Source organism: Rhamphochromis longiceps, linkage group LG18, assembly GCF_057381845.1.
Source record: "Rhamphochromis longiceps isolate RC_006_pf linkage group LG18, R_longiceps_female_GT1.1, whole genome shotgun sequence".
In the NCBI taxonomy this organism is placed as follows: Eukaryota; Metazoa; Chordata; class Actinopteri; order Cichliformes; family Cichlidae; genus Rhamphochromis; species Rhamphochromis longiceps.
The window spans coordinates 26,408,657-26,434,278 of record NC_140574.1 but is presented as its reverse complement, the minus strand read 5'-3'; the positions used below and the strand labels follow the sequence as shown (position 1 = coordinate 26,434,278).

General features: G+C 41.2%; 1 protein-coding gene and 1 long non-coding RNA gene across 2 annotated transcripts; one reads left to right on the top strand and one right to left on the bottom strand.

Annotated features, from left to right (window-relative positions):
• Positions 1 to 446: 446 nt before the first annotated feature.
• LOC146648481 (uncharacterized) lies at positions 447 to 24,471 on the top strand. The gene is made up of 3 exons (XR_014908493.1): positions 447 to 487; positions 2,452 to 2,546; positions 23,687 to 24,471. It is a non-coding gene; the product is annotated as an uncharacterized LOC146648481 (long non-coding RNA).
• On the bottom strand, positions 3,454 to 8,432 carry LOC146648482 (phosphatidylinositol 3-kinase regulatory subunit gamma-like). The gene is made up of 10 exons (XM_085389404.1): positions 8,088 to 8,432; positions 6,095 to 6,206; positions 5,869 to 5,967; positions 5,568 to 5,748; positions 5,367 to 5,483; positions 5,115 to 5,257; positions 4,828 to 5,004; positions 4,671 to 4,745; positions 4,387 to 4,557; positions 3,454 to 4,283 (listed from the first exon to the last, which is right to left on the bottom strand). The coding sequence occupies exons 1-10, from the start codon at positions 8,137 to 8,139 to the stop codon at positions 4,007 to 4,009; spliced, it is 1,404 nt and encodes a 467-aa protein (XP_085245530.1). The 5' UTR covers positions 8,140 to 8,432; the 3' UTR covers positions 3,454 to 4,006.
• Positions 24,472 to 25,622: the final 1,151 nt, after the last annotated feature.

Genomic DNA, 25,622 nt, shown 5'->3' with positions numbered 1-25,622 from the left:
AGCTCAGTGGGGGTCGGGAATCCAACCTGTTAACTTTCTTCCTGAGATGTATGTGTGTGTGTACAGACACATACACAGCATAGTGACATCTAAGCTGTTATTTGTGGCGGTATCAAAGGAAATGTGTCTGCATGGTGTTTAATGGTTCAGTCTGTTGCCTACATGCTTGTTGGCAGGCAACAGGATCTCCTGCCTTCAGCCTATAAGCCAGCTATATTGTGAGCTTGTAAAAAAAAAAAACAGAGAGGGGGAAAAAATCCCTCTTATCGATTCTGCTTCCAACATAGCAACTGACTGCTGATTGGCTAACCTGGGGCTGGTCTCGGACTGCCATTGGCTGATCGCGTAGCGTGAAACCGTGGAATCGGACGGAGACAGAGGAGAGGAGCGACGCGATTGGCTGCTGCAAACTGAAAGCGAAAACCTTTTTTTTCTGAAAGCCTGCAAGACAGTTGATGGTGTGTGTGTTTTAGGCGTGACTCCAAAGGTAATTCGTTCTGCTACCCCCCCTCTACTCCAGTCGGGACTTATTTAAATTGAGAACTAGTAAGCGAGTTGTAGCACTGAGGTGTGCTGACAAGAAAAAAAAGTGGAGGGAGAGGGCCTCTGAGTAAAAATATGTAGGGGGGGCTGGGTTTTTACATACGTTCAACTCTTATAGCTGGAAGCCAGGCGAAAGTAGATGTTAGCAGTGATAGCCAAACTGCTATAAAAGCTTATAGTTTTGGGGTCATAGCCATGTGGCAGTGTATTTTATGTGCAAAGAAAATGTAGAAAAGGCCCAGCTTGACCTTTCAAGCCTTCATTTTAATAACCAGCAGTGAGAGAAATAGGCCCTGCACTTTCTCCCCTCTCCTTCCTGCCCCACATATTTTTCTTCCCACCCTCTCCCTGTCTTTGGGACACTCAAGCAGCCGCCTGAGGGTGACTCATTGGTACACTCTGTCCTATCCAGAGCCCTCGAATAGTAAGACTACGGAAGTGCTTAGCGGCCACTTGGAATATATGTGAATATAGAGAGGCAGCGCTACAAACAAAGACCAGAGCACTGCAAAGCCTAATGTTCGGGTTATGACAAAAGTAAGAAGCGGGGAAAGATGTAAAAGCCCAGTCTTCAGGCTAAATCTTTATTTAGGTAAATGCATCATCAGATGAGGTGTAGTTTTTATTACCCAGCTCAAGTTATTGGAGATAATTAGCTGCTGATGTTAAAGTGTGTCAAGTGTCACTTGAATTTGTGCAATCAATATATACTGATTCCACAATACAGGATTAATATAACATAGATAATACAATCAAATGCATTTATTTAGGCATTTAGAATAGTTTCTCATTTATGTTATGCAATTGTTATTTTATAACATTAGGTAATTCCCACCGTGAATACATTTGTTGAAAGCGCCTTGAGGTGACTGCCTTATGATTTGGCACTATATAAACAAAAATAAATAGAATTGTTATATTTAGGTAATATTTCACTTGACCGACCCTGCAAAAGTCAAGTTTTGGAGCTTGATTTCATAATGCTGGATGAAATAACATTAAGATAAAGTCATTTGCAATTACTCAACAATTGTTCTTGGTTGCTAATATGAGTTTTTGTGATTTAATCTAACATCAGTTAACCTATCCAAAATCTACCAATTTGTTGGTGAATAATCCACAAATATGTTCTTGTTTTTTAAACAACTTAAATTTTGAAAATGCAATTCAAACTTCTGTGCTGCTATATCTCTATGCCACAGGTATGTTGCTAAATTTCAGGAATGGTAGCAAGGCTCCATGATATGCAATTGGTGAAAAAAAATAATAAATTGGAGTGAATGAGACATGATGTGACTCTTACCATTCGAGGGCTGTGGTGCTATCTATCTAGCTACACTGCGTCTGGTGAGTCCTAGCCAGGTTTGCATACTGCGTGTCCACCCACTCTCCATGCTGACACGGGTAAGAGGTAGTAATCCGTGGCCTGGAACTCTCCCCCAGTACATCCCTGCCCTCTGCACCTCATTAATCCTTACCTAACACAGACCTTCTGTGATGGTTGAAAGAGGCCACCTGTTGCTGTGGTCACACAGGTGGCCAGTGGTGGTGTCATCCAGGGTCAACATTATCATCATACACCCCAGTGGCAATACATGTGTTTTTCTGAGGATTTTGCACTGGTGAAATTAGCAAATTCAGTGTAATTGTCAGACAGGGGTGATGCCGACTGTGTGATAAACCTAGAAGGAAAAAAACCCAAGCTGCTCTCAAGTACCAAATGTTAATTTCCTTTTTTTTCCTTTACAGAAGGATCAAAAATTTGAAAATGCATGTGAGAGCCATGCAAAGCATGTTCCTAAAAAATTTTTTTGGAGTGACTCAACGGCAGTCAGGCTGAGTACGGAAGAGCCTGCGCACATCCTGCTATTGTCTTTATCGCTTCCTTTCTCTCCCATCTGTCTGCAGCGTGTCCTCCAGTGCCCTCGCTGTCTCCCACCTTGGCAAACTCAAAGATAAGCTCATTGGACTACCACGGCTTCAGTAAAGACTGTAAACCCAACGTAAGTTAGTGTTAAGCATAGTTTTGGTCACTGGAACTTTAACAGCACTTAGAAAAATAACAAAGCTGCCTTCAACCTTTTTATGATTAATGTGAATAATAATAATTTTTAAAAAGTGTTTCTTGAACAGTGTTAGCAACAGACTCGAATTAGTTGACAAAACCATCATCAGTTTATTGTCTTTCAGCAAGAAAAAGGTCAGGATCTCACATTGCTTAGCGTCACCTGAGGAATTTCCTCAGTCCCCCAGTGAAGTTTGATTATTTTAAGAGGCTTAAACAACCTACTTCCATAAAGCAACCTTTAGAAATACACTTTTATTATGTCTCTGTACAGAGCGTCTATTGTCCTCAAACTCGAAAAATGTGCCAAGTTCAACATGGATTCCTTTCCTCTTAAGCTATGTAGGCTGCATGTCATGGAAAAAAACATTCATAGCTCAAGCAATGCCACAGTTCAAGTAATTGAGGCAGGATACTTCCGGACCTCTGGCAGTTCACACAAACATTGGAGGCCACTAAAGAGTGCATTTTTGTGGCAAATGTCAACCTCTTGCAACAACAATACCTTCACCACCACCACCACCACCGTCATCATACATTGCAACAATAGAAATACTGTTGGATTGCACTTTCATCTTGTGGCATGTTTATAGAAAAAATATATATAGAATACAAAAAGCTTATACTTCTTTGAGTAACAGAATATAACATACAGTACTTCAGATTACGTTTTGATCAGCAGGTGTACATAAACTGCCCTACCCTTGCCCAAATGCAATTACTGGACTAAACAGGGATGTAGTTCTGCTCAATATTTAGTGTTTTGGTCAATGGGTATATGCTCTTACTATGGTATTCTACAGGATGTTAATGCTACATAATTATCCACTGTATATGAATGTCAGTTTATTTAAAAAAAAAAAAAAGAAAGAAAGAAAAAAAAATTACTTGGCCCTCCAAACCACCTGGATGAAACTACATGTTTACACCATTCCCCCACCCCACCCCCACAAAAGCACTTTGTAGTAATAATCCAATATTTAATCCAATTTTAAAAACTGAACAGTTTAACTCAAAACATCTCTAGCAATGTGAATTCTTGGCTTAAAGAAAAAGTGCAGCACCTGACGTCAGTGAGTAGATCTCAGGTGGTCAGCACCCCTACCCAAAAGGTGTGTGTTAAACAAATGGCAATAAATGAAGTACAAAAAAAAAAAAAAAAAAAAAAAAAAAAAAAAAAAAAAAAAAAAAAAAAAAAAAGCTGAAAGCTTAAAACAGTCTTAAAAAAAATAAAAAAAAATAATTCAAGCTGACATTCAAGTTGCGGTTCCACTTCTGTGAAATCCCATTCATAAAACAGTTGGAATCACTGTAGTGCAAAAAAAAAAAAAATTCTATACAATGCACCCTGATGCAGTCTCTCGCAGTAAACATGTCCTTTTGTCTGTCACCACTGGATTACATCTCCGGAGCGGCAGGGGCCATCCCCGACGTGTGTTTTGGAGTCTGTATCAGTTTGTGTTGTTCCTCTGCGTGCTGTGAAGGTGTGGCTGCAGCTTTGGCGTGCACCGGATGTGACAGCCGCACATCCAGGGCGTCATTGTGTTGCACTAATGAGTGCAGGCGATAGTGCAGGACAAGGTCTTTCAGTGAACAGTGGACATCATAGGGCTCGGCAAAGCCGTATCCGTGCGGTGTGCTGTAGATCATGCAATGCTTGACTTCTTCGTTTACGCTTTAACGGAAAGAAGGACATCTGTAAGTGTCATGTGATCAAATCAAGAGCAACAAGCATCTCAAACAGATTCCATTTTTTGGGGCCAAAATGCTGGACTTACACAACGGAGCAGGCGTAACATCCCTGTTTGCTGCTCTCGCGGATCAGAAATGTTCCAGGGACTTTGCCTTGAAGCATCTCCTCTGCCTGCGTCCGACTCAGTTCACCAACAAACCAGCTCGTCTCATCCTGATGTGGCAAATTCTTCTCATCTCCCTTTAGCACATACGTACTGAAAGAAAGAGGGTGGTTGTCATGTCTCTTTCAATTCTGTCTTCCATTAACAAGTTATATTTATTAAAATTAATGTTTTTATATTAAAATAAAGAATGTGTTTAAACTTACTCATCAAGGCTGTCGTTATGTGCCCCCAGCCAATCATTTATGCGTTTCTGCCGTACGCCTTTGTGATTAAGCCAGCTGCAAGAAGAAAACCTAAACATTATAATCCCTAATGATTGTTACCACAAATGCCACAAAACAATATTCTGATGCCACTTACTTGAGGTACTGGTCTCTCATGATACGTAGCTGGATGAGGTCTGGCCGCAGGTTGTTAATCTTCCTGTCCGTCTCTCTGTAATCCTCCACCTGCGTCCTCAAGTCTTCCTCTAAATGAATTTTGCTGTCATAGATCTCTGCGAGACGGCACTTCAGCTTCTCGTAGTGTATCAGAAAGCTGATGAGGGAAAGGACAGGTCACAGGTGTGACCAGAGTTTAGGGGTTTATGTGCAAAATGCACCCACATTTTAAGAGCCCCCCCCCCCGGCCACTGTGCAATGAAGTACCTCTCCAAATCTTTGTCAATTCCCTCCAAATGGCTGCTTCTCTCAAACTCTTCTCCGTAGCACTCCTGCTCACGACACTGCTCCTCAAAGATCATCATAGTCTCATTAAAAGCCTCTATCGCCGTGCGCTTCATCTGGATCTCCTGTGTCATACAGAGTATATCCATTCAGAAAAGACTCAGGCATTTGTTAAAAGTAAATCAGACCATTAAGAAAAGATTTATTTTATTTTAAAAAGGCTGCATTTTTAACCTGTGAGGTCTTTGTGAAGGCTTCGTAGAGACGATCAAACTCCTTTGATTTCTCTTGGTACTGACTGTGGACCTCCTTAAGCTTTCTTCCAGTCACATCCACACTGTCCTCTTTCACCTAAACGCAGAAATTTCATTTGCTTAGACGACGCGTATTCTTGTGTTTAAGTAAAAAGAAATACATTTGTATTTACTCACGAACCTGCTGGAAACGGGACACAGGATGGGTAAGCATCAGATCCAGTGAGGCATTATATTCCACCAACGGATGGTGCTCATAGTACCAAATGAGCTCCACCACCGACGTGAATGTGAGAGGGTCTGAGAAGCCATACTTCCCGTCACGGTGGTAAATCTTGATCAGCTTGTTGTGCCCGTCTTTTCTAAAAATTTGAGTAGAGAAAAAAATTAGATCAGTGCAAAATACAATTTAAACCTCACCATTAATATTTTCTTTTAGCGCTGCGCTTGGAATCACTGTGCTCCTCTTCTCTTCATCTTACCTTAATGTCAGCGTAAAGTCTCCCTGCAGCTTTGTGGATGCATCGCGCACCAGAAAGGAGCCATCAGGTGTGTCTCGGAGCTTCTCGTTTACCTCCTCCCTGTGGGAAGTCAGTTAATGCTTAACGGAATTCAACGTGCCAATATGTTTAACAATCAAAACATCACACGAGACCTTTGAAAGGATGGGATATTTGCTGAAGGACTGCGGATGTTCTAATCCTTTACCTTGTTATGTCACCCCAGTACCATTCAGCGTCCTGTAGCGAATGCGCAGGAGGCGAAAGGCAGTTGCTGTTCATGGTGGAAGATGGTGGCTTTGTTGACCTGGGAGGGAGAGCTGCATGCGAAAGACAAAACGAGGATGGAATGAAATGCAAATTTTCCCCTCTTTTCTTAGAGAATTTAACACAATAATCTGCCACAAGATCTACTTAAGCAGTTACTGTAAACACGACCCCTTCAATATTATGACCCCCCCCTCCCCATCCATCCAGCCAGCAAATGAGGCACACACAGTTTGTAACACCCTTGCTTGATGAAGCCTGACAAGATCTGAGAACATGCCCGGGCAAGTTTCCAAGTTGCCAAATCATTACCAAGATCTTCAGTGCTGTCATTACTAAAAATAGAAATGTAGCTTATGAGTTAACTATTAAATTTGTTTTTTTTAATTAATTATTCCAAATACTTTAATTATAAAATCCATTATACACTAACCAGTATCCAACTCTTGTGAAATAAAATAAAGTCCATTCTCTAAAGTTTGCCTCTGGCACTGTCCTGAATTGCATGACTGGCATTTAATAGGCTATAAATTATATTTTGAGTCTCTTGGACCACCCTTTTCATTTTATAACCATTGCGAGCTTAGAGATCATAAGTTTTCCATCAACCCTGAAGGGAGGAAGAGGGAGGGGGGGGATCCGTGACTCTGGCTTGAAGACTAAGCGTTTTCCTTAAAAATGAAAAACGAGGGGAAACCGCATCAAGAGGAGTGAAGGGCGATATATTTCACTGCAGGACAAAAGTGCCTTTCACGAGGCAGTTAGGGAGAATACAAGAGCACCCTCACACAGGGGAAAGTGTGGCTTTCTCCCACCATCCGCTCACCTTCCACCCCCCCTCCTCCTGACCTCAAAAATAAACAAAAGACAGGTGCAGCAGTTCAGTGAAACGCTGCGGCTCCTGAACTCTGCAAAAAAATTTAAGTCTGCACACCTTTCCCCCCTCCTCTTCCTTCCACGGAGTCCTGCCAAAAAACACTCCACCGGCTTCCAAACGCCACATGCTTGCACTAGTACATGCACTAGCAATGCATGCAAGAAATTATTTAAAAAAAGATGCCAAATTAAAAGTCTGAAACGCACACAACACAAACTGGCTGACCCACTGTTTTCATTTTTGTTGTGCTTCCTACACCCTGTATTGTCGTCACAGATTTTCAGCTCTCATAAACCTCTCCTGCAAGCTACTTAATTAACTGTAGCCCACTTAGTATAGCTATTCGTAAATTAAATAAATGTATTAAGGCTAAGGACTCTGACGCAGTTTTTTTTACTAATCAATTGGCCAAATTCAATTAACATAACTCAAATCGGCTACAGCACATTCGCTAAACGTTTTCGGCGCAGTAACAACGCAAAAGCAAAACAGGCTACAAAATAAGCTGCAGGCGAGTTTATCGGAGCTAAGTCATGAGACGAGCTGCCTGTAGCCTACTTTCTGAGCTAGCGAGCAAATTAACCACGGCTGGCTGCAGTGGAGAACAAAGCGGTCGTTCATTAACGCACTCGCGACTATATTCTCTATAAAATGCACTCTTTCCTCTGCCGCACACGTTTGGGTACGTGTCGTTTAGGTTCGTGTCGTTTAGGTTTAGTGGGACAACGCAAAGCCGCCGTGCATCCCTGTCAAAGTTTGCCATATGTGCCGAGACAAAAGAAAAGAGGCAAGCCACTGCGCCTGGTTCTCCGAAAGGTATTACGTAATTGCCAAGTGAATTGCGCTATGCATGCCTGGGCAATGCCACTGGGAGAGCGCAGCACTGAGGACCTGACCATTGCAACGCTTTGCCGACACCTGCACAGCATTTTCTCAGATGTCAGCTTTACTAACAGATATTAACCGATAAGAAAAAAAGAAGAAGAAAGCGGGCATTGATAAAACGCTCCCCGACCCCCCGCAGATCAGATAATGGCTGGTTTTAACCCTAACTTACCTGGTGCTTGGTCCATTTCGATGTAGAATAAACCTTCGGGAGGATAAATCATTCCTGTTTCACTAGAGTAGTCCAGGTTGCCGCTGTTGTCTTCGCAAGTCTGAGCAAAATAATAATAATAATAAAAATGCACGTTTCTTTTAACCTAATTTAAGCTAGGCTACTTAAGAGTATTCGCAGACGCCACGTCCTACATTTAAGTGAATAAAAAGATAACTCCTTGGATTCCGCGTCCATAAGCATCCCACAGTCAAAAATTTAGTGTTCTTAAATCGCCTTTCTAAACAGAGACCATTTTCAGACATAATAGATTGTCAGTCCGTGCCTTCTCACTGTGTGGCGGCGCTCTAGTTCATCTGGGAAGTGGAGCGACTTTAAAGGGCTGTTCGTAACATCATCTTGGTACAGTCCAAGCTGCTACCACAGTAGGGGTGTTCTTTTTCTTGTTGGGATCCTGTGTCGTGTACAAAAAGGAGCTATTGAAATGTATCCTACGTAATTATTTAAAAGTAAGCGTTTTAAATGAAAATGAACATATATGCACTTAAATAAGTAAATTGTGTAAGCAGATATATGGCGTTTTCCACATAACATCCACGAACCCCTAAAAGTGTAATAGTACATTCCAGACCGTTTCATTCAGATCTCTTCAAGCTTTGCCCTAACAGCTGAAAAATCCTTTGCTGTACATGAATGGATTTTTTTTTAAAGTTAAAATTACGAAATGAAAATATTTAACGTGTATCTTTTAAGCAATCAAGAATTAGAGCAGTTTCAGCCATTATGGTTGCTCCAGTTTATTGATAAGTGAACACATTCTAAGAAAACAATGTCCTGTTACAGGTTTTAGCATAATTAAACTTGGTTGGCTAAAACACCTTTTGTAGTTTCCTAGTTGGCAAGTAAGTATTATATTCTTGTTGAGCTTGCCAGACACGTTCAGCAACAGTAAATGGCATCTTGGCTGACACCGCTCATAATTACTGCTGCTGTGAGATCATCCAGTTAAAGATAGCAGGTGTGTAACCACCTGTACACTTTAGGTCTGAAAGAAGTGGTTATTTTACAGTGACACATTTTGCTATTTCTTGCCTCATATGCTAAAAATGGCCAGAGTATTAACAGTACTGTCCTCTTATGTGTTCGGAGTGGATGAATACACACATTGTAGTTTGCTCATGACACAGAATGACATTGTGCTGTAAATTTAAACAGCCATGGCCTCTTCCACCAGTTGAACTTAGTGGCTACAGAGAGAGAGAGAGAGAGAGAGAGTGAAACAAGGCCCGCTTGGTCAGAGGTCTGCCTCTGTTGGTGTCCAGGCGTTTATAGCCACTCCCCTTTTGACCCAAGTTTAGAAAGTCAGGGGAGGTAATTGCCTCCAGCATTCCTTTTTCCCATCAGTAAGTTGATTCTTTCCTGTATCCAGTCTTTACCCAAGAAACACTGAACTAGCTGCCATGATCAACCTTGTTAAGACAACAAAAAGCACGATTATAGGTGGATGTGGGTCATTTAAGCAAACACAAATTGAGATTATTAACTTGTATAATAAAATTCACATTAGTCTGTAATTTGCTTGTTGCACTGAATCTGAGTTTAACTTTCTGATTGATGTCTGTGGGATGTTGGCATGTTTCTCAGGCCTTACATCCACCGTACAGCAGCTATGTAACTGGGTGCTCACACATGTCTGAGTGTTTGTGTGCTCCCGGTGCCCCCATACTTGAAGAAGCCTTGAAGTTTGTCATGGCGTACTACTCGGCTGCTTCCCCTTCCCCCCCACTCCCACTACCACAGTGTCAGAAGAGCACAGAATTTGCCCCCTTTAACTTCAGGGTCTGACCTCTGTGACACATTTCACAGCCACCACCCTCCTGAAACAGAAGACAGCTGGAGCTCCAGATATGTTAGCAGGGGGACAGTGGGTCTCTGGGCTCTGTGTTGCGGATGTGTTGCTTCTTGATCAGCATTAGAAAAAGTTGAACTAATTAGGTTATGCTGTGTGTTCCCTGTGCGTCAGTTGCATTCGTTGTGTGTACGTGTAATGATCAGGGAGAGGGAGGGCTGTCCTGTGGGATAAACCTTTAGGCTCTGCACCCCAGATCCAGGCAGTCCTGATGGGATCAGTGAAGACTAATCGGAAGATTAACAGGATAGGCTGATACTGCAAGCCTGCCAGCTGCCTGCTAGCTGATGTGACTCATCTTGATATCCACCACTGCAGTATGCCACCAGATTGTGGTAGTGCTGGGAAACACTGTGCACGAGCTTTAAATTAATAGGCAGATGTTTCTCTGTGCAGAAAACAGCTCAAGTTTTATTTTGTTAGGTTTAAATTTTGACACTAATCTGACAAACAAGAGAAAGTCCATTTTAAGCAGTAAGGAAAGTGGGTGTCAGCTAAATTATAGTTTTTAATTTCTGACAGGAAAAGAAATGTAAATAAACTAGAGACAATTTTATGAATCGATCACACCAGTTGCAATGCCTCCAGATCCATATGCAGTCATCCCTACATTTATTACACGAGTACTTAGCACTAATGAGTTGGACCACCAATAAATTCAAACGTGGCCCGGTACAAACTCTGTGTGATGTCCAGTTGTGCCCACGTGACTAATTCAAAGCAACCCAGTGAAGTGTGATGTGTGCTCCCTAAACCAGAGAATTTCTAGTGATCTCTTGTGTCCTCTACACGTGCATAAAAGTGAGTGCAGGAAATGTCCCATGTGATTATCTTACATTTTTCACAGTTTATATGTAAAAGTGATCACAGACTCACAAGGTGAAAACAACATATATTTTATTGCAGCTGTTAACTGGAACCCAGGAGATTGGGAAATATGATTGGTTTGGTCTCATAGAGATTGTTAGATCAGTGTGATTATGGTGCGCTATATGTTAACTCTAGGGAAATTATGAAATGAGTGTCAATCCCCATATTTAAGAGTGTTAAGTGTTTACATGATAGTCCTCCTGCTGGTATTCACTCAGCCACAATAAGTCAAACAAGCAATACTGGACTTAGTGGAATAATCTCGTGTTTTTTTAGAATAATGATTGTTTAGACTTTGTTAAGGAACGTTATTAATCAGATGTTTTTTTATATTCCTCTATAGTGCAGTGTGGGCTGACACAGTATGGAGAAATCATTTCTTAGTTCAGTTCACCAGTGTCAGTATCTGTGTCATGGTCTTGCACTGTAGCCCTGAGCAAACTGCACTTCTCTTAAACCTTCTGTACTGTAGTGTGCTACTATTCACGGCCATTGAAGGGATGCATAATGGCCTTGGCAGGGCGTACGATATTCACCATGGAGAGACTGTGGGATTTCCCTGATCCGCAGCCAGAACCAGCACACAAAGCACGCAGCAGTCCTGCCAGAGGCAACTCAACTGTGGGCAGAGTGTAGGGCGGCTATGGTCTGGACCCCAGGACCCTGCCATTGAGGAAATGTAAGTGGGGACAGTGTCTGAACGGCTTGAGTTGGAACAGAAAAACCTTGGATGACCAAAACTATGAGCTTCAAATAGCTGGGCCCTGGGAAACATAGCTTGTTCTTTTAGGGAGGTCAAAGAGAAGCCAAAAAGAGGAAAAAAGAGGAAAAAAATAAAACCAGTGTTTGATGGATGGAATGTTAAATTGGAGGCTACTGTTACTATAGACATCAGGAAAACGGACATATCATTTTTCCAAATGCTCCAGTGCTGCCCCTCTCTTTCTCCGTCCTCTGAATTATCTCCTAGAGGTCATGCCTACCTCTCATCATCTGTCACTCCATACCGTCAGAGCCTAATCTTATTAACCGAGGTGACAACTGAGGTCCTTGTGGCATGTCACCTCATAATATCTGCTAGTTCGGTGTCTTACTTATGCAGAAGATGACTATTCAGTGGTATCAGCAGCATGAGTAGGGGTCTCTTTTTCCTCTTGTACTTTCCCCACTGTAGTGTACATTTCAATGTTTTTTTCTCTGATTCTACCAATCTCCGACCTGTATCCCCATGTAATGTTTGTGCTATATGTGTAAGGTCGGGGGGGGGGGGGGGGGGGGGGGTGTCCCATTTCACTGCAGGGCAACCTGCATGTGACGAATAAAGCTTTGATTGATTGATTGATTGATTCTGTTTCTCTGAGCTGAGGCTTTCCCCGGCTCTGTGGTGAGCCAAATCAAGACTGGAGATGAAACCCTAATGCCAAATGAATCCATGACATGCTGTCATTTCTTGTCCTTCTATCATATAAGTATAGGTATGGATCCATGTAGGTAATTGGGCTGCAAGTAACAAAATTTTGTTGCTGAATAAGATGATGATCACTTTTTTTCCCAAGTGTTTCAAATATCAGAAATACAGAAAAACAACCTTTCATGTACTTTTTGTCATTACTGTCAAGCTGAAAAATAATTGTAAAACAATGTTTAAAGTTAGACTTTCTGTGACTTATTCAGTTGCCTATAATATTCTGTGAACAGTTTCCAATGTGAACAACACAATTCTTACGTATGTAACTTACTCCTCAGTGCCTCTATTCCACATCCAGTAATATTGTTTTTCAGATATGTTGGAAGTCAGATTTCAGAACTCCCGAGTGATATCACTCTTGAGTTAGTGCATTCCAGTAGTAAAGTGGGAAAAGCAAGAAAAAACAGGCCTTGCTTTGGTTCTGAGTTAGAGCCATTCATGTATCACTATCAAAAACACAGCTACAACACATTTATGGATAGAGCTTGGTCAGTTTAACTTTAAGTTTTACAGTTTTACTACTGTTTATATTCACTGCCACAATTTTAGATTGTTAACTCTTGGTTGGTGGGGTTGCTCCCACTTTTTGAGTAGGAAATCCGAGTTGAGGAGCCACTCTAGATTAACATTACAATTGAAAACTAGGTAATTTGGATTTCCAAGTTAATCTGTAATGGAATAATCAACAGTAAGCAACATTAGCTAAAGTTATCTTAGCAATAGAGTCCAATAATCACTAATAATGACATACATTTAGCGCCCAGTGAAACACAAAGTCCATATAAAGACAAAGCAACAGAAAAAGATGTTGGTTCAACCAGCAGTTCGCTTGAGGCAGCGTTGGCAAGGAATCAAGATATGGTTAGCCAGCAAGCTGCTATGTTAGTTAGCACTTTTCCCCGGAAATAGGACTAACATTACCTAGATTAAACCATGTGCAGTATAAAATGTGAATGTAGCTTCTGGGTCTGAAAAGCAAAGCTAACATAGAGGTGCTTAAACCTGCATTCTTCTTAATGGCCAGGATGTGATGCCTTGGTTGCAAAAAGACCCATAGATGTTTATGGAAAACATACTGTGTCTTTCTTTTGGCTGATTACCACGCAAACCAGCTAGATGTTATCTAATGTAGCAAAATAATGTTAAGTGAAGAAGTTTGGCTAATTTATAAATGACCAAGCTCATCATGCTGACTTTAAAAAAATACTTTATCAGCTCATATTATATGTTGAACATCATAGTGAAAAAGTATTTACTCCCTCCAACATTTGTTATTATTTTCCATCCAGGCCTCGCTGGCTTCGGTTAAGGTCAGAGTTCATGATTCAACAATAGGAAACAGACAGGACAAAAACAGCATCCATCAGAGTTTTGGAGTGGTCTAGTCAAAGCCAGGACTTAAATCAGATTGAGATGGTTTGGCATGACCTTAAAAAGTTTGTTTATGCTGGAAAGGCCTCCAATATAACTGGATTTAAAAAAAATTCTGCAGAGAAGAGTGGGCCAAAATTCATTCACATGTGAATGTGAATGACTCACTGCCAGTTGATTGACTGCTTGGTGGCAGTTCTTGCTGCCACAACCAGTTATTAGGGTTAGGCGATAATTACTTTTTTCACACGGGGGCAGGTAGATTTGGTTATCTCTTTTCCCTTAAATAATGAAATCATCATTTAAAAACTGCATTTTATATTTAGTTATTTATCTTTGTCTAATATTAGACATTCATATTACTTTCATGATCTGAAACATGGAAGTGTGACTAATATGAAAAAAATAGGAACTCACAAAGGGGGAGAATAGTTTTTCAAAGCACTGTATAAACAAGTTACAGCTAGCCTTTTCCCTTTTTGCAGTACTAGCCATGAAGCGTGCAAGGCCAGGCTGGATAGTGTACTACTTTGTCACGTACAAATCAACTTTGTAGTCTTTATAGTCATATCTGGTATGCAGTGTATATACAGTGGTCTCTCAGTAAGTCCAGTTCAATAAACAGAGTGTGATATAGATACACAACATAAACACAGTATTGCAACATATGCAGGACAGTCTCATGGAGGCCTAGCTCTCCTCACTGTTTTGGCAAATGACGGTTCCCACATGGAGTGAAAGCATGAGCGGTGCCAGATAATCTGATGGGTTTTTTTGTTTCTTGTCCAGAGACAGGTGTAAATAATTATTTTAGCAGTTTAGCTCCATTCACAGAGGACTAATTCACGAGTGATCTCTAATGCACCCCCAGCTGAATTGCAGCCAATTTCTGTACAATGGGAGTCATAGGAATGACTCTCCTAGATTATCTGTGTACAAACTCGAGCAACAGGATGTTGACTACAGTTGCTCTTCTCCCAAACTGAAGTGGCAACAGGTGTCATTAATATTCAAATTCCTTGATGTTCTTGAAGAAGCATTAAATTGCTTGTTTTGCCTGACGAATACTCCGAAAACCAATGATGTTCAGTTAGTAATAACTGACATGAATGTCCTTTCCATTTTACTTGGAAAGTAAATTCTAAAACTCACAGCTCTGCAAACAAAGATGATATTATATTTTGATACAGTGTGTGACAAATTGGTTTGTGCACAGAAAAGTCATGTTGTAGTCAGCCCTCAGCTTAAGCAGCAGAATTTCTGTGATGATTTGTGTCAAATCTAGCTCTTTAAATAGGAGTCATGTGTGTCAGTGACCAAATGGTATAGCTGGAAACCTCTCTCTCCCTCTCTCTCTCTCTCTCTCTCTCTCTCTCTCTCTCTCTCTCTCTATCTATCTATCTCTATCTCTCTCTCTCACTCACTCACTCACTCACACACACACACACACACACACACACACACACACACACACACACACACACACACACACACACAGACACATGCAAACACACACAATCCGAGGCTTTCATGCAAGGCAAAATGGAGAAGCTGAGACCTCTTTCAAGCTCCTGGGCAGTTTCCCCCCTTGTATAAAGGGACACTAGTCTACTTGGCTACACAGCCATCACATCAGCACTATAACTCTATTAGGCACAGCTCCAGGACACACTAAGCAACCCGTAGTCTACAATGGCATCATTGTCAGCAGGGATTGCAGCTATTGTCATCCATGCTACAGGATTTATTCCCCTCCTCCCATATTGCGACCTTCACCTCTGACCCTTGCTGCCATCTCACATGCTCAAGGGACTGAGCGCTTGTGAGGTGTTATGCCGTCCAAAGTCTTAAAGACCCCTTCACAATGACCGAAGCCTCCTAAGTGGATTCTCTTGATAGCACAGCTCCTGGGACGATTCAGGTTAGTGTCAGCAAGGAGAGAGGGTTGGGAAGGGGTCAAAATAAGGAGCTGTGATGGGACTGATTGACCCTTAGAAAGGGTCAGTTAGAAGGCATGAGAGGAGAGGAGCTGCCTAAATGGCTCTTTTCTCTCCTTTTCTCCCCCTGGGCAGGGCAGAGAATCTGTATAGTTATTTATGAGTGTGTGGGAGAGCAAGTGGGGCTGCTGTGAAAACCACCAGACCTCTTTGTTGTAAAGACTGGGCTGAGGTGCCTGCGGTTGGTTCTGTCATATATACATGCACATGCAAGTGCTCACACACACTATTAAGAACCCCTCCCAGAGCGGCAAGGACAGAGGAGAGGACACTGTTGCGAGGCAGATTTGGAAAATGAGGTGTGTCTCACACAATAGCTGTCAGCAGTTTGATAGGTGCTTCTCGGGCGTGTAGACCCCAACAAACTTCAGCTGGAAGCCACTGACATTAATTTGAACCAAAGTTGACACACGCTTGTTTAATGTGATTACTGAGATGGAAGGATTTTTATTAACAATTGTTATTCCTGCCATTGCATTATTAATAAAAAAAAAAAAACTATTTTAAACAGTATGACCTCCACCACTAAACGTTTAATGAATTGCTGCATTCGTCGACACAGTCACTCCAAATTATTGTTTTGTTGGTACTAAGGCAGTGATTCAGAATATGCCCGTGCTGGAGTTTTGTTGAGTATTTTTCTGCTGTATTCTGATGCATGCCTGAGACAGTAAATCCATGATTTCTGAGGTTACCATGAGTCACATATTCCTCATTGTAGAGAATAAATTAGCATTGCCTTCCCAGAATTGCATAAAGTTACTGTTCACACCACTGCAGCACGTCTGCCAGTGTAACACACACCACTTCTTTTTTTTCCCTTTCCCTGACAAAGTTAAATTAAGCTTGAATTTCACGCTGAAGTCAAATGGTCATGATGTCATGGTTTGAGGACAGAATGACTCGGTTTGTCTGTTGACTGAGAAGGCCTATTCTTGCATGTTTGGGTGGGAGCGTAGCATATAATTGCAGAGCGGGATAGCATGAGGGGATGGGGGAGGGAGCGAGTTAGCACGCAACATGAGTTTTGGCCCACAGTTGCTGGTGTGGGTGCCAAACTTGTCCAGAGGGCTGCTGTGTGTATCTGTGTGCGAAGCTAGGTTCTGCTCTGCCTAGAGGCTCGCACCGTTCCAAGACACATCTTTCATTTGCACACGCTGAATAACTTAGGGGAGCCCAAGGCAGTCTGGACAGGGGATGGATCTGGTTTTATGTGCTTTTTTAGGGGATGTTGGGCCATTGCCTGGCTGCGTGAGTGTGTGCAAACGCAGGAGAGTCCAGATCTTTTCTGGACGTGCAAAATTCTTCTTCTGAGTGTCCCTTTTCAGAACCGTTGCATTGTTTAGTTGTCAAGTTAGTTGTTAGGGAGCAACCAAACCACTGTACACGTGTTGCAGCCATTTGAGGATTACACTGATCCAAAAATCTGACAGTAAAAGAACAGAATGGAAAGCTTTGTCGGTCTTTTCATATCCTCTCGGTGGGAGGTAAAAGCCAGGACCTCCAGACATGGGCTAGCACTGGTGGGTGTTAATGGGGGAGTTTGAGCGCTCAACAGCCAACCAGATGGACAGCCAAACACTGTGCATTTAGGAAGATCATATGGGATAACCTTGCAAAGACAGATTGACATTTTGCTGACAAAACAAACCACCCCTGTCCGGCACGCAAATTGCCCCCTTTCCTTTTAGCCAGTACACACACACACACACACACACACACACACACACACACACACACACACACACACACACACACACACACACACACACGTGCACAAACTCTCATACAAATACCTTAAGTGGTATGTGCTTACACAGGCTTTAAGGAAGTTATTTCAGCATGTGTTAAGAACTCGACGGGGAGCCATAACAATAAGAGGATAGGACAGAAGAATCGACAACTACACAACTCCTGCGCAAACATTAGCACCTGTGTAAATGGCACAGCCTTGAGCCAAAAGGACAGCAAGTAAATTCATTTTCTGAGTCATGCTTTGGAATTTCATTTGGTGCTTTAAGGCCAAAGGTTGGGATGTATGTCCCAGAAGGTAAAGAGTGGCATTATCAGTCCTAATTTTCCCTGCTAATAGAATTAGACTGCTTCTAAAAAGATCAAGTGTACAGCAAACTAAAGTAGGTCTTTAAAACTATTTCAATTGGTTATGTTAAATCTGTTTAACCACGTAGATAAATCCAGCCTTATCAGATTCCATTACGTGACCCCAGCCCCCTTTTATCTCCTTTTGGTGTAGTCAAAACATTTCACTCGGTTTAGAACAGAACAAAATATTCTCAGTCATGAAAGAACAAAAATCGCCAGGAGTCACATTACCCTGGTCTATGAAACCTCCAAGTCTCCCTGCAACAATTTGAATATGCTCCACATGATTTATGGCACATAAACTTCCTCCCACCCACACACAACACAAATTTACATCAGTAATACAGCTTGTACCCACACTGTGTGTTCCAAAATACTGATTACATTTGTTGTCATAACATTTAACGTAAATTACTACTGTCATCGTTCCACTTCACGCTTGCGTCTGTGGCCTTTTCACCACACTCTCCATGTCGGCACAGGAGATTCTGTGCAAGAGATGACTGTACTCTAAAAGTGCTGACTGCACAAGGTGAAATTGTCGTGGTAACCCAGAAAAATGATGCCAAAGACTGTTTAACTCATCTGGTTTTGACGAGTTTTATAGAAAAAAGTCAAATTACACAGGGAGTTGTAGCTTTGCAGATTAAGTGTAGTCATATTAACTGTTAAGAAAAAAAAGAAATATAAGTGCAACAATACAAACAGTTACATTACATTCTGGGAAATTTTCTAATGACTCGGTCATATGAGAGAAGAAATAGGATGATACAATTCCTGTACTTAGGAGAAACTAGTTGTTGTTTGATGACTGCCCCATGATTACATAGTTTTTTTTATCTAAACAATTTCTGTCTAACATATGATTCCCGAAAAATAGCCAACATGTTTCAATCCGTCCGTGCTATTGTGGGCAACTTGTTTGGGAGTCAACTCAACTGGTTGCCAGCTGGTTGTGTTGTGGTTATATTTCCATATAAAAGCAAGGTTGCTGAGTCCTCATGTCATTTTGCAGTTAGATTGCTATCCTGCATCAACTATGTCACGATGTATGGAGGAATTTGGTAAATTTGTATGCCATCATAAAGCCTGCTGACTTTTTTCATCAGTATTAATTAATTATTAATTCATTCAGTACATTTTTTACGATCCAAATACCTGGGAAATAATTCCCAACAGCCTGCATTTTGAATTTAGTGCTATTTAGCAAATATTTAAATGCTAACCCCCTCAAAATAAAATGACTTCGGGACACTGTCCTCTTCAAATGTGTTTGCACTACGATCAGTACTCTTTGTTTGTTTCGGATGAAGGAGCTGGACATGTTTCTGTAAAAATGACCTTCAGTGTATTTACACATGTGCATAACTGGACATAACACAAATCTTATTTTTTTGGGGAGCTTTAAGATTAAAAACCATTCAGTGTCCAATTTGCATCCACACACGGACCTCTGCAAGGTAATGTCTGGAAAAGTTTGCACATGTGTGAAAACAGCTTAAGATGACAGTTGAGCACAAAAATCTCATGCGCTACACCTATGCATGTTGCGTCTGTTGTAGTGACCGTGTTAACATGCTGAGCTCAAATCAGCAGCACTCACGCTGGTTATGCTGCACAACAAGATAATTTGATCTTTGGAAAGTGTCCCGTGAGAATATTTTACTACTCTGCCGCTGCCTGTATGCTGATTTTGTTCCTTTAAAAATTTGGAAAAAGATCCGTTAATGGATTTGTTAGCTTAATTTGTTTAGTGATAAATATTACGGTGAAATTTGGTGGGATGTTAGGCAGCTGAGATGCGCCTCGCTCATGTGGTCCCACTCTTCCTGTAAAACCCCCTGGAGTGAAAACAAAGATGAGCTTAGTGAATGGATTTAATCCTGTTTGATCATCTAACGAGGATAGAGCATGTTGCTTGAAGGTCAGAGGCCTCTTAAGTTGGTATAGCTACTTTGACAATTACGCCTATCACAGAGCGTTAGCTTTTATCAGCAATGGAAATGTCAAAAGGTAAACAGGTCACTAATAGCCCGAGCCGGGGCTTTGACTGCAGAAACATAGTTGTGTGCTCAGATGTTCTGGGTGAAGCACAGACAGCCAGAAAAACAAACAGACTGGCAAGCAGGCAGTACGGAGGCGAGCACACAGTTGTGACAAAGAAATCCTCAAGATCACATGGTCGTGAAGATAGTTTATGCCGCATGTCTAACCCTTCTCAGTTTGATTACACTCATCATGCTCAAATTTATGTTACCCACAGAGATTCTTGCTTGTGCTATTTTGGTGAGGGCTGTTGCTTGGGCTTGTCTCTGACGATTCAGCTAAGTCTTGCCCTCTCTCTGCCCAGCTCCCACACATACACACACACGCACACACACTACGTTCCCTTTCTCTGTCTTTCCCTCCTCACTGCCCAACCACATCGCCACACTCAGTTTTCCATGGCTTGTCATTCCCTGGTGCTCTGCGAACTAAGTAAACTCACAACACAATCCGGAAATAGTGTTCCAGGAGGAGAGGGTGGGAAGGAAAATCCCTTGACTGGTGCTGGCAAGAAGTCGGGAGAGAGAGAGAGAAATGGTATTAGAGCCATTCACACTTCATACAAGACTTGTTCCTTTCACAAAATTCTCTTTTTCATTCAGAGCTCTGGCTCTTTACATTTAATAGTTTTGGTGTGAAACTCAATTGTTCAACGGAGAGAAACACACACTTAGTGCACACGTGCACAGGTTCAGAAACTGTGCACATGTGCACTAACTAAACAGGCCATCGGTGGCAGAGGTTAACTTATCTTTAGGCCAAGTGGTCAAAGGTCAGTATTAAAAAAGGGCAGATGTCTCTGTGGAGGCGGGTGTGGAGGAGTGGAGCACAAGGTGCATGGGCAAATGTTGTCTGAATTAGTTCAGAGTCTGAGAGAGGAAGTGGGCAGAGTCGGGTGAAGACAGGTGGTGTGCCAGCAGGTTAAAAGCAGGGTCAACTCCATAACTAAGGTGTCATCTGGATACCTCTCCACAGCTGCCAATCACCATCAGGCCACAGCGAGACATGCAGCGACAACAGTCCCTACAATTATCTAGTACATGCCCAGGAAATGTTCTGTGCCTGTTGTGCAGTTGCCTCTTGGTCAGGGTGGTAAAATGTTCCACCTTCATTCGTCAGAGGATGTGGTCAGATCTCAGCTGAGAAGCCTGGGACTGTATATATGAAGCAGCTGTGGAACTTCATCGCTCAGATCGGATCAGTATATTCGGTATTAGTTAAAAATGAAATGTGCTTTTGCAGGAAAGAAAATGAGATAAAAAGACCCTGTCGCTGATCTTTAAATGTGTTTAGCTTGGTGCCTGCTTGGTGCCTGTTAAATGGCCAACAAATGCCTTGCTCACTTTTTACAAGGGGAGGACAGCCTGCGTGAGTATGTCTTACTATAACAGTCAGTAACATGAGATGGGGAACCACACAACCGCTAAATCAGTAAAATGGGAACCCACAGGCACTGTAATTTGGGAGAGAGCTGGTTAACCGCCCCTCATAATGGATGGTGTTTCTGTTTAGCCTAAGGCGTTGGAGCTGAGGTCATATGCAAACAAGGCAGATCCTAGGGCCTCATAGCATTTGTACATATATTTGATTGAGTTTGCAAAAACATGCTCTTTGACAGGCTACATGAGGCTCTGTAGCTGAACTCTTTTAAAAAGGTTCTTTCATTTTTAAGGCCAGAACTACTGTCACACCTTGGACCTACATCACCTTGCACATGACCTAACAAGCAAAGGATCTCCCGGTTTGATCAAACCCATTATGGGCTGTGGTGACACCTTGCATATAAGGGAGCAGCCTAAACTAGCCTAATAAGAGTTGACACCAAACCTAGCACATACTTAGTATTGTGTTTTTGTGGGTGGTACAATATACCCAGCGTGGAAACGTGTCAAAAAATGCTGTTCATGGAAGCTGGAGGGTGGCCCCAAAAGCAAGTCAGTCCCCATAGACCACTATTTATAAAATGTGCAACTATACTCAACTTTGTTCAGAAATAAATAGCTAATTTCCCCATATATGCCAACCCACTTTTCATGCAAACATCTGAAACATAATATGGATGTGGGATGTGTGTGTGTGTGTGTGTGTGTGTGTGTGTGTGTGTGTGTGTGTGTGTGTATTCATATATTTGTGGGGACCAACAGCCCTTATGGGAACCAAAATCCTGGTCCCCACAAGTACAGTTGGGTTATGGTTAGGCATTCATTTTTCATGGTTAGCGTTAGGGTAAGGGAAAGCATTATGTCAGTTAGATGTCCCCACAAGATATGAATGCCCGACGTGTGTGTTTGATTGCATGAGTGTGTCTACTATTAGACCAGCTAAGACCATACATTTGTGTTTCAGTTTTGCAGGGTGAACGTCTACTGTGAATTATTTTACACTAACTGCACGTGTCTATGTTTGTGTAGTTCACCCATGTGGTCTATGGGCTGACCCAAGCTGACCCATTTCAGAGTTCTTCATAGGTCTTTATTAATTACTTGTATCCCAAAATATGTGTTTATAAGGAAATTGTTGTTTCTGAATAGGTCAAGACTCCCACTACATTGTTTATCCAGTTCAGCTTATTAGAGTCTTAAATCCAAGCATTAGCATGTGAACGCCACCTATGTCTTTGTACAGTGTACTCAGTTCATTTGATTGTCAACTAGTTCTAACTAGTAACTATTCTGATATTTAAGTACATTTTTTAAAGTGGCATATACTGGTTATTTTCCACTCAGTAATTTGACTCTTGGAACCTTCTAGAGTAACTTTGCATAATTTACAGTTTAAAATAATCTTTTATTTTATCTTATAATGGGCCTGCAGTCCCTCAGGTCATCTTAAAGAGGCCTTAAAGAATAAAGGCCAACTTTCTTCTGATTGGCTGCTTCTCGTAAACAGAAGGTCCAGACAGCAGCTGGGTGTGGCTGCTGTGCTCACAGTAAATAAATCAATAAAACTGTGGAAATGTAAATCTAAATTGCTAAAACTCTGATTTTGGTCTATACGGATTACATGCACACACTGACCACATGAATTGAAATCAATGTGAAAATCCACATTATATAGATATAGTATATAGATGGTTGAACATAAGGAAAAGCATAATAGAGCCACATTAAGTTATAAAGCCTCTCTCGATCTGTATTTTATGAGTAATCAATCATGAAAACGATCCAGTTAAACTTAACCAAATGTTATAATTTCAGCTTTACTTGAACCATGTGTTGATTGTATTAATTTTTTTATTTTTTGGTGAATGTTCCTTTAAATGATTACATCATCCACTTTGCTCCTTTTCCCCCTTCACCATGTCCCTCTGTACTCCCAGCCTTTTCTGCCCAGAGACAATTGGCTAATTCACCAGTGTATAACACTGCCACCTCCTGATCCACAGGACCGCCAGCTGTCTGGCACACCTTTCGGTGGCACGCTTAGTCCATCCTAACATTCAAAATCACATCTCTTGCATCAGAATATGCAGACTCAACGATGTTAGCTGCAGGTTTCTTTACCACATGACTTCAGCCATATTTTCATTAATGGGGGGAAAAAATGGAGAACAGATTCATTTGCCTCACGGTCACAACCAACCCTGTCTGGGTTTATTACATGTTATGCTGTGTGATGGTGCTGGTGTGCCATCTAGTGGAACAATGAGGAAAATCCCATCACACCGTTGCCTAAAGACACCTATACTGTGACATTCCCTGCTAAAACGTCTGCATTTTCAAACAAGGACAGTGTAAAAAGTTACAGCTTGATTTTGCGTGTTGATCGCATTTTGTAGCATTCGGGTCACAAGAGAAAGCGTGCAGTTGCAGTACGTCTTTTGTTTTTCCCACAGGCTCAGCTGACATCCACGAGTCTGTGACTTTAAGAGAGGACCAGGACACACTGCAAAGCTTCCATGAACACTCAAAGTCTCTTTGTTATCGGCTTCATAAAAACAGGTGCTGGAGGGGAAGAAGCACAGAGCGATTTATGTAGCAGTTTATTTTTTGTTTGGAGGTCTTTGATTTTGCAGCCACTCGTTTCACATGATGTCTAGTTTCTCCAGACAACTGGTGGTTCTTTTATGGCGATATGTTTGCTTTGATGTTCGTTTTTTCACTTTTTTCTCCTTTTTTGTAAAAATAAAAAGAAGACTAGAGGGGAAAATGGGGGAGAATCGAAAAGAAGCTGTTTTCTGGTTTATATATAAATAAATAAAAAAAAATAACCAATCTGCTTAAGAAAGTATTTAATAAATATCAGACAAAAGCCACCGTAGCCAGGCCTCATTTGCCATCTATTAATGTTTTATTTCTTGCACTTCCACAATCAGTTTTTTAGAGTTAATAGGCCGAGGTGGGTGCATATTAAAAGCATTTTTTAAGCAGTCTATGATGTCAAATATTTAGATGCTGTGACTGATTATAAATGAACATGTAAACAACATTATATTATAGCTAAAATATCAAATTAAGAATGTATTAGATTGCAGTGCCCTACATATAATTTACTGTTCACTTATACGTCCTCATTTTCCTTACTGTTGGAACTGTGGGGATCTTTTAAAATATGACTCATTAACAAGGCTGATTATTACGATCACTCTGAGCCACTGTTTCTGAGGTCCCATATAACTAATTTCAATGATTTGTTGTTTTTGAAAGTAATGCAAATAATGTTTAAAGCGAAATCAAAGTTACTCCCAAACTGCGTACAAAGGTTTTTCTGACTACAGGAAAGTAAATATGTTTTGTCAGATTTTTGTAAGTTGACTGTAAAAAAAAAAAAAAAAAGCAAAGAAAGAGATTAAATGAAGATGTATTTCTGTTGTTGATGCTGATATGTGCATAAAAATGTGCAATTCACTTGCAGTCTGCAAACAAATGTTCTACAAATATATTTTTGAGCGTCATATGTGAGAGTATTGTTGCTGTTCTGTTTGTTGATGTTATGTCGTTCTAGTCTTTCTACTTGGAAGGTGCGGTACTTTTAAAGATAGAATATAGGCCGAGCATTAATTTAAGCACTGCCTCACCCTGAGCCTGTTCAGTCACTATTTGTAACATGGATCTTATATGAACTGTTTTGTATATCAGTGTAAATGTGATGACTGAATGAACGATTAAACATCAAGTATTATTTTTTTATGTCTCACTTTTAAACCCATGTATCTATCAGATGATAACGCGGTGGAGTAAATGACTGTTTGTCCTTTAATCTCCTAAAATGATTGAAGAAACTAGAAAATTACACTTTTGCCCTGCAGCAGAAACATGGCCTCTATGCCTCTTTTCATAGGCGGAATAAAATAATGGCTCTTGGGAAGGAATGACAGACATGTGATATAGTTTAAATAATAGCAATTACAGCACGCAGTCTTTCCAGAAAGTGACAGTGGCACATGAAAACTGTTTCAACCAGTTCTGAAACTCACACTTAAAGGTTGAATGGAGCAATGGAAAGACTGTTTTGTGACATATTATGATAATACATTAAAGTGAAGGTGCAGTGTAAAGTTCATCAGAGCTAAAAAAAAATTAAAAATTAAAAAGTCATAGCTTAGCTGGACAAGATGTGGAAATAGTGGGGACATAGGATTGAAACAAGAAGGTAATAATGTGGAAATAGTACGTTATTACCACTTAATTACCAAAGTAATGTCTTCTCTTTTCTCTCCTGTCTCCCCTCAGCCCCCAGATACTCACAGCAGATGGCTGCCCCTCCCTCAGCCTACCTTTCTTGGGGTTTTCTCTCTAATATTGTAGAGTCTTGACCTTACAACATAAAGC

Excerpts from the sequence above, each read along its gene's own strand:
- LOC146648482 (XM_085389404.1), bottom strand. The coding sequence starts at position 8,139 with ATGATTTATCCTCCCGAAGGTTTATTCTACATCGAAATGGACCAAGCA. Across the intron at positions 5,258-5,366 it reads CCTTCACAAAGACCTCACAG|GAGATCCAGATGAAGCGCAC; the intron begins GTTAAAAATGCA and ends TGTATGACACAG. Across the intron at positions 4,558-4,670 it reads CATAACGACAGCCTTGATGA|TACGTATGTGCTAAAGGGAG; the intron begins GTAAGTTTAAAC and ends TCTTTCTTTCAG.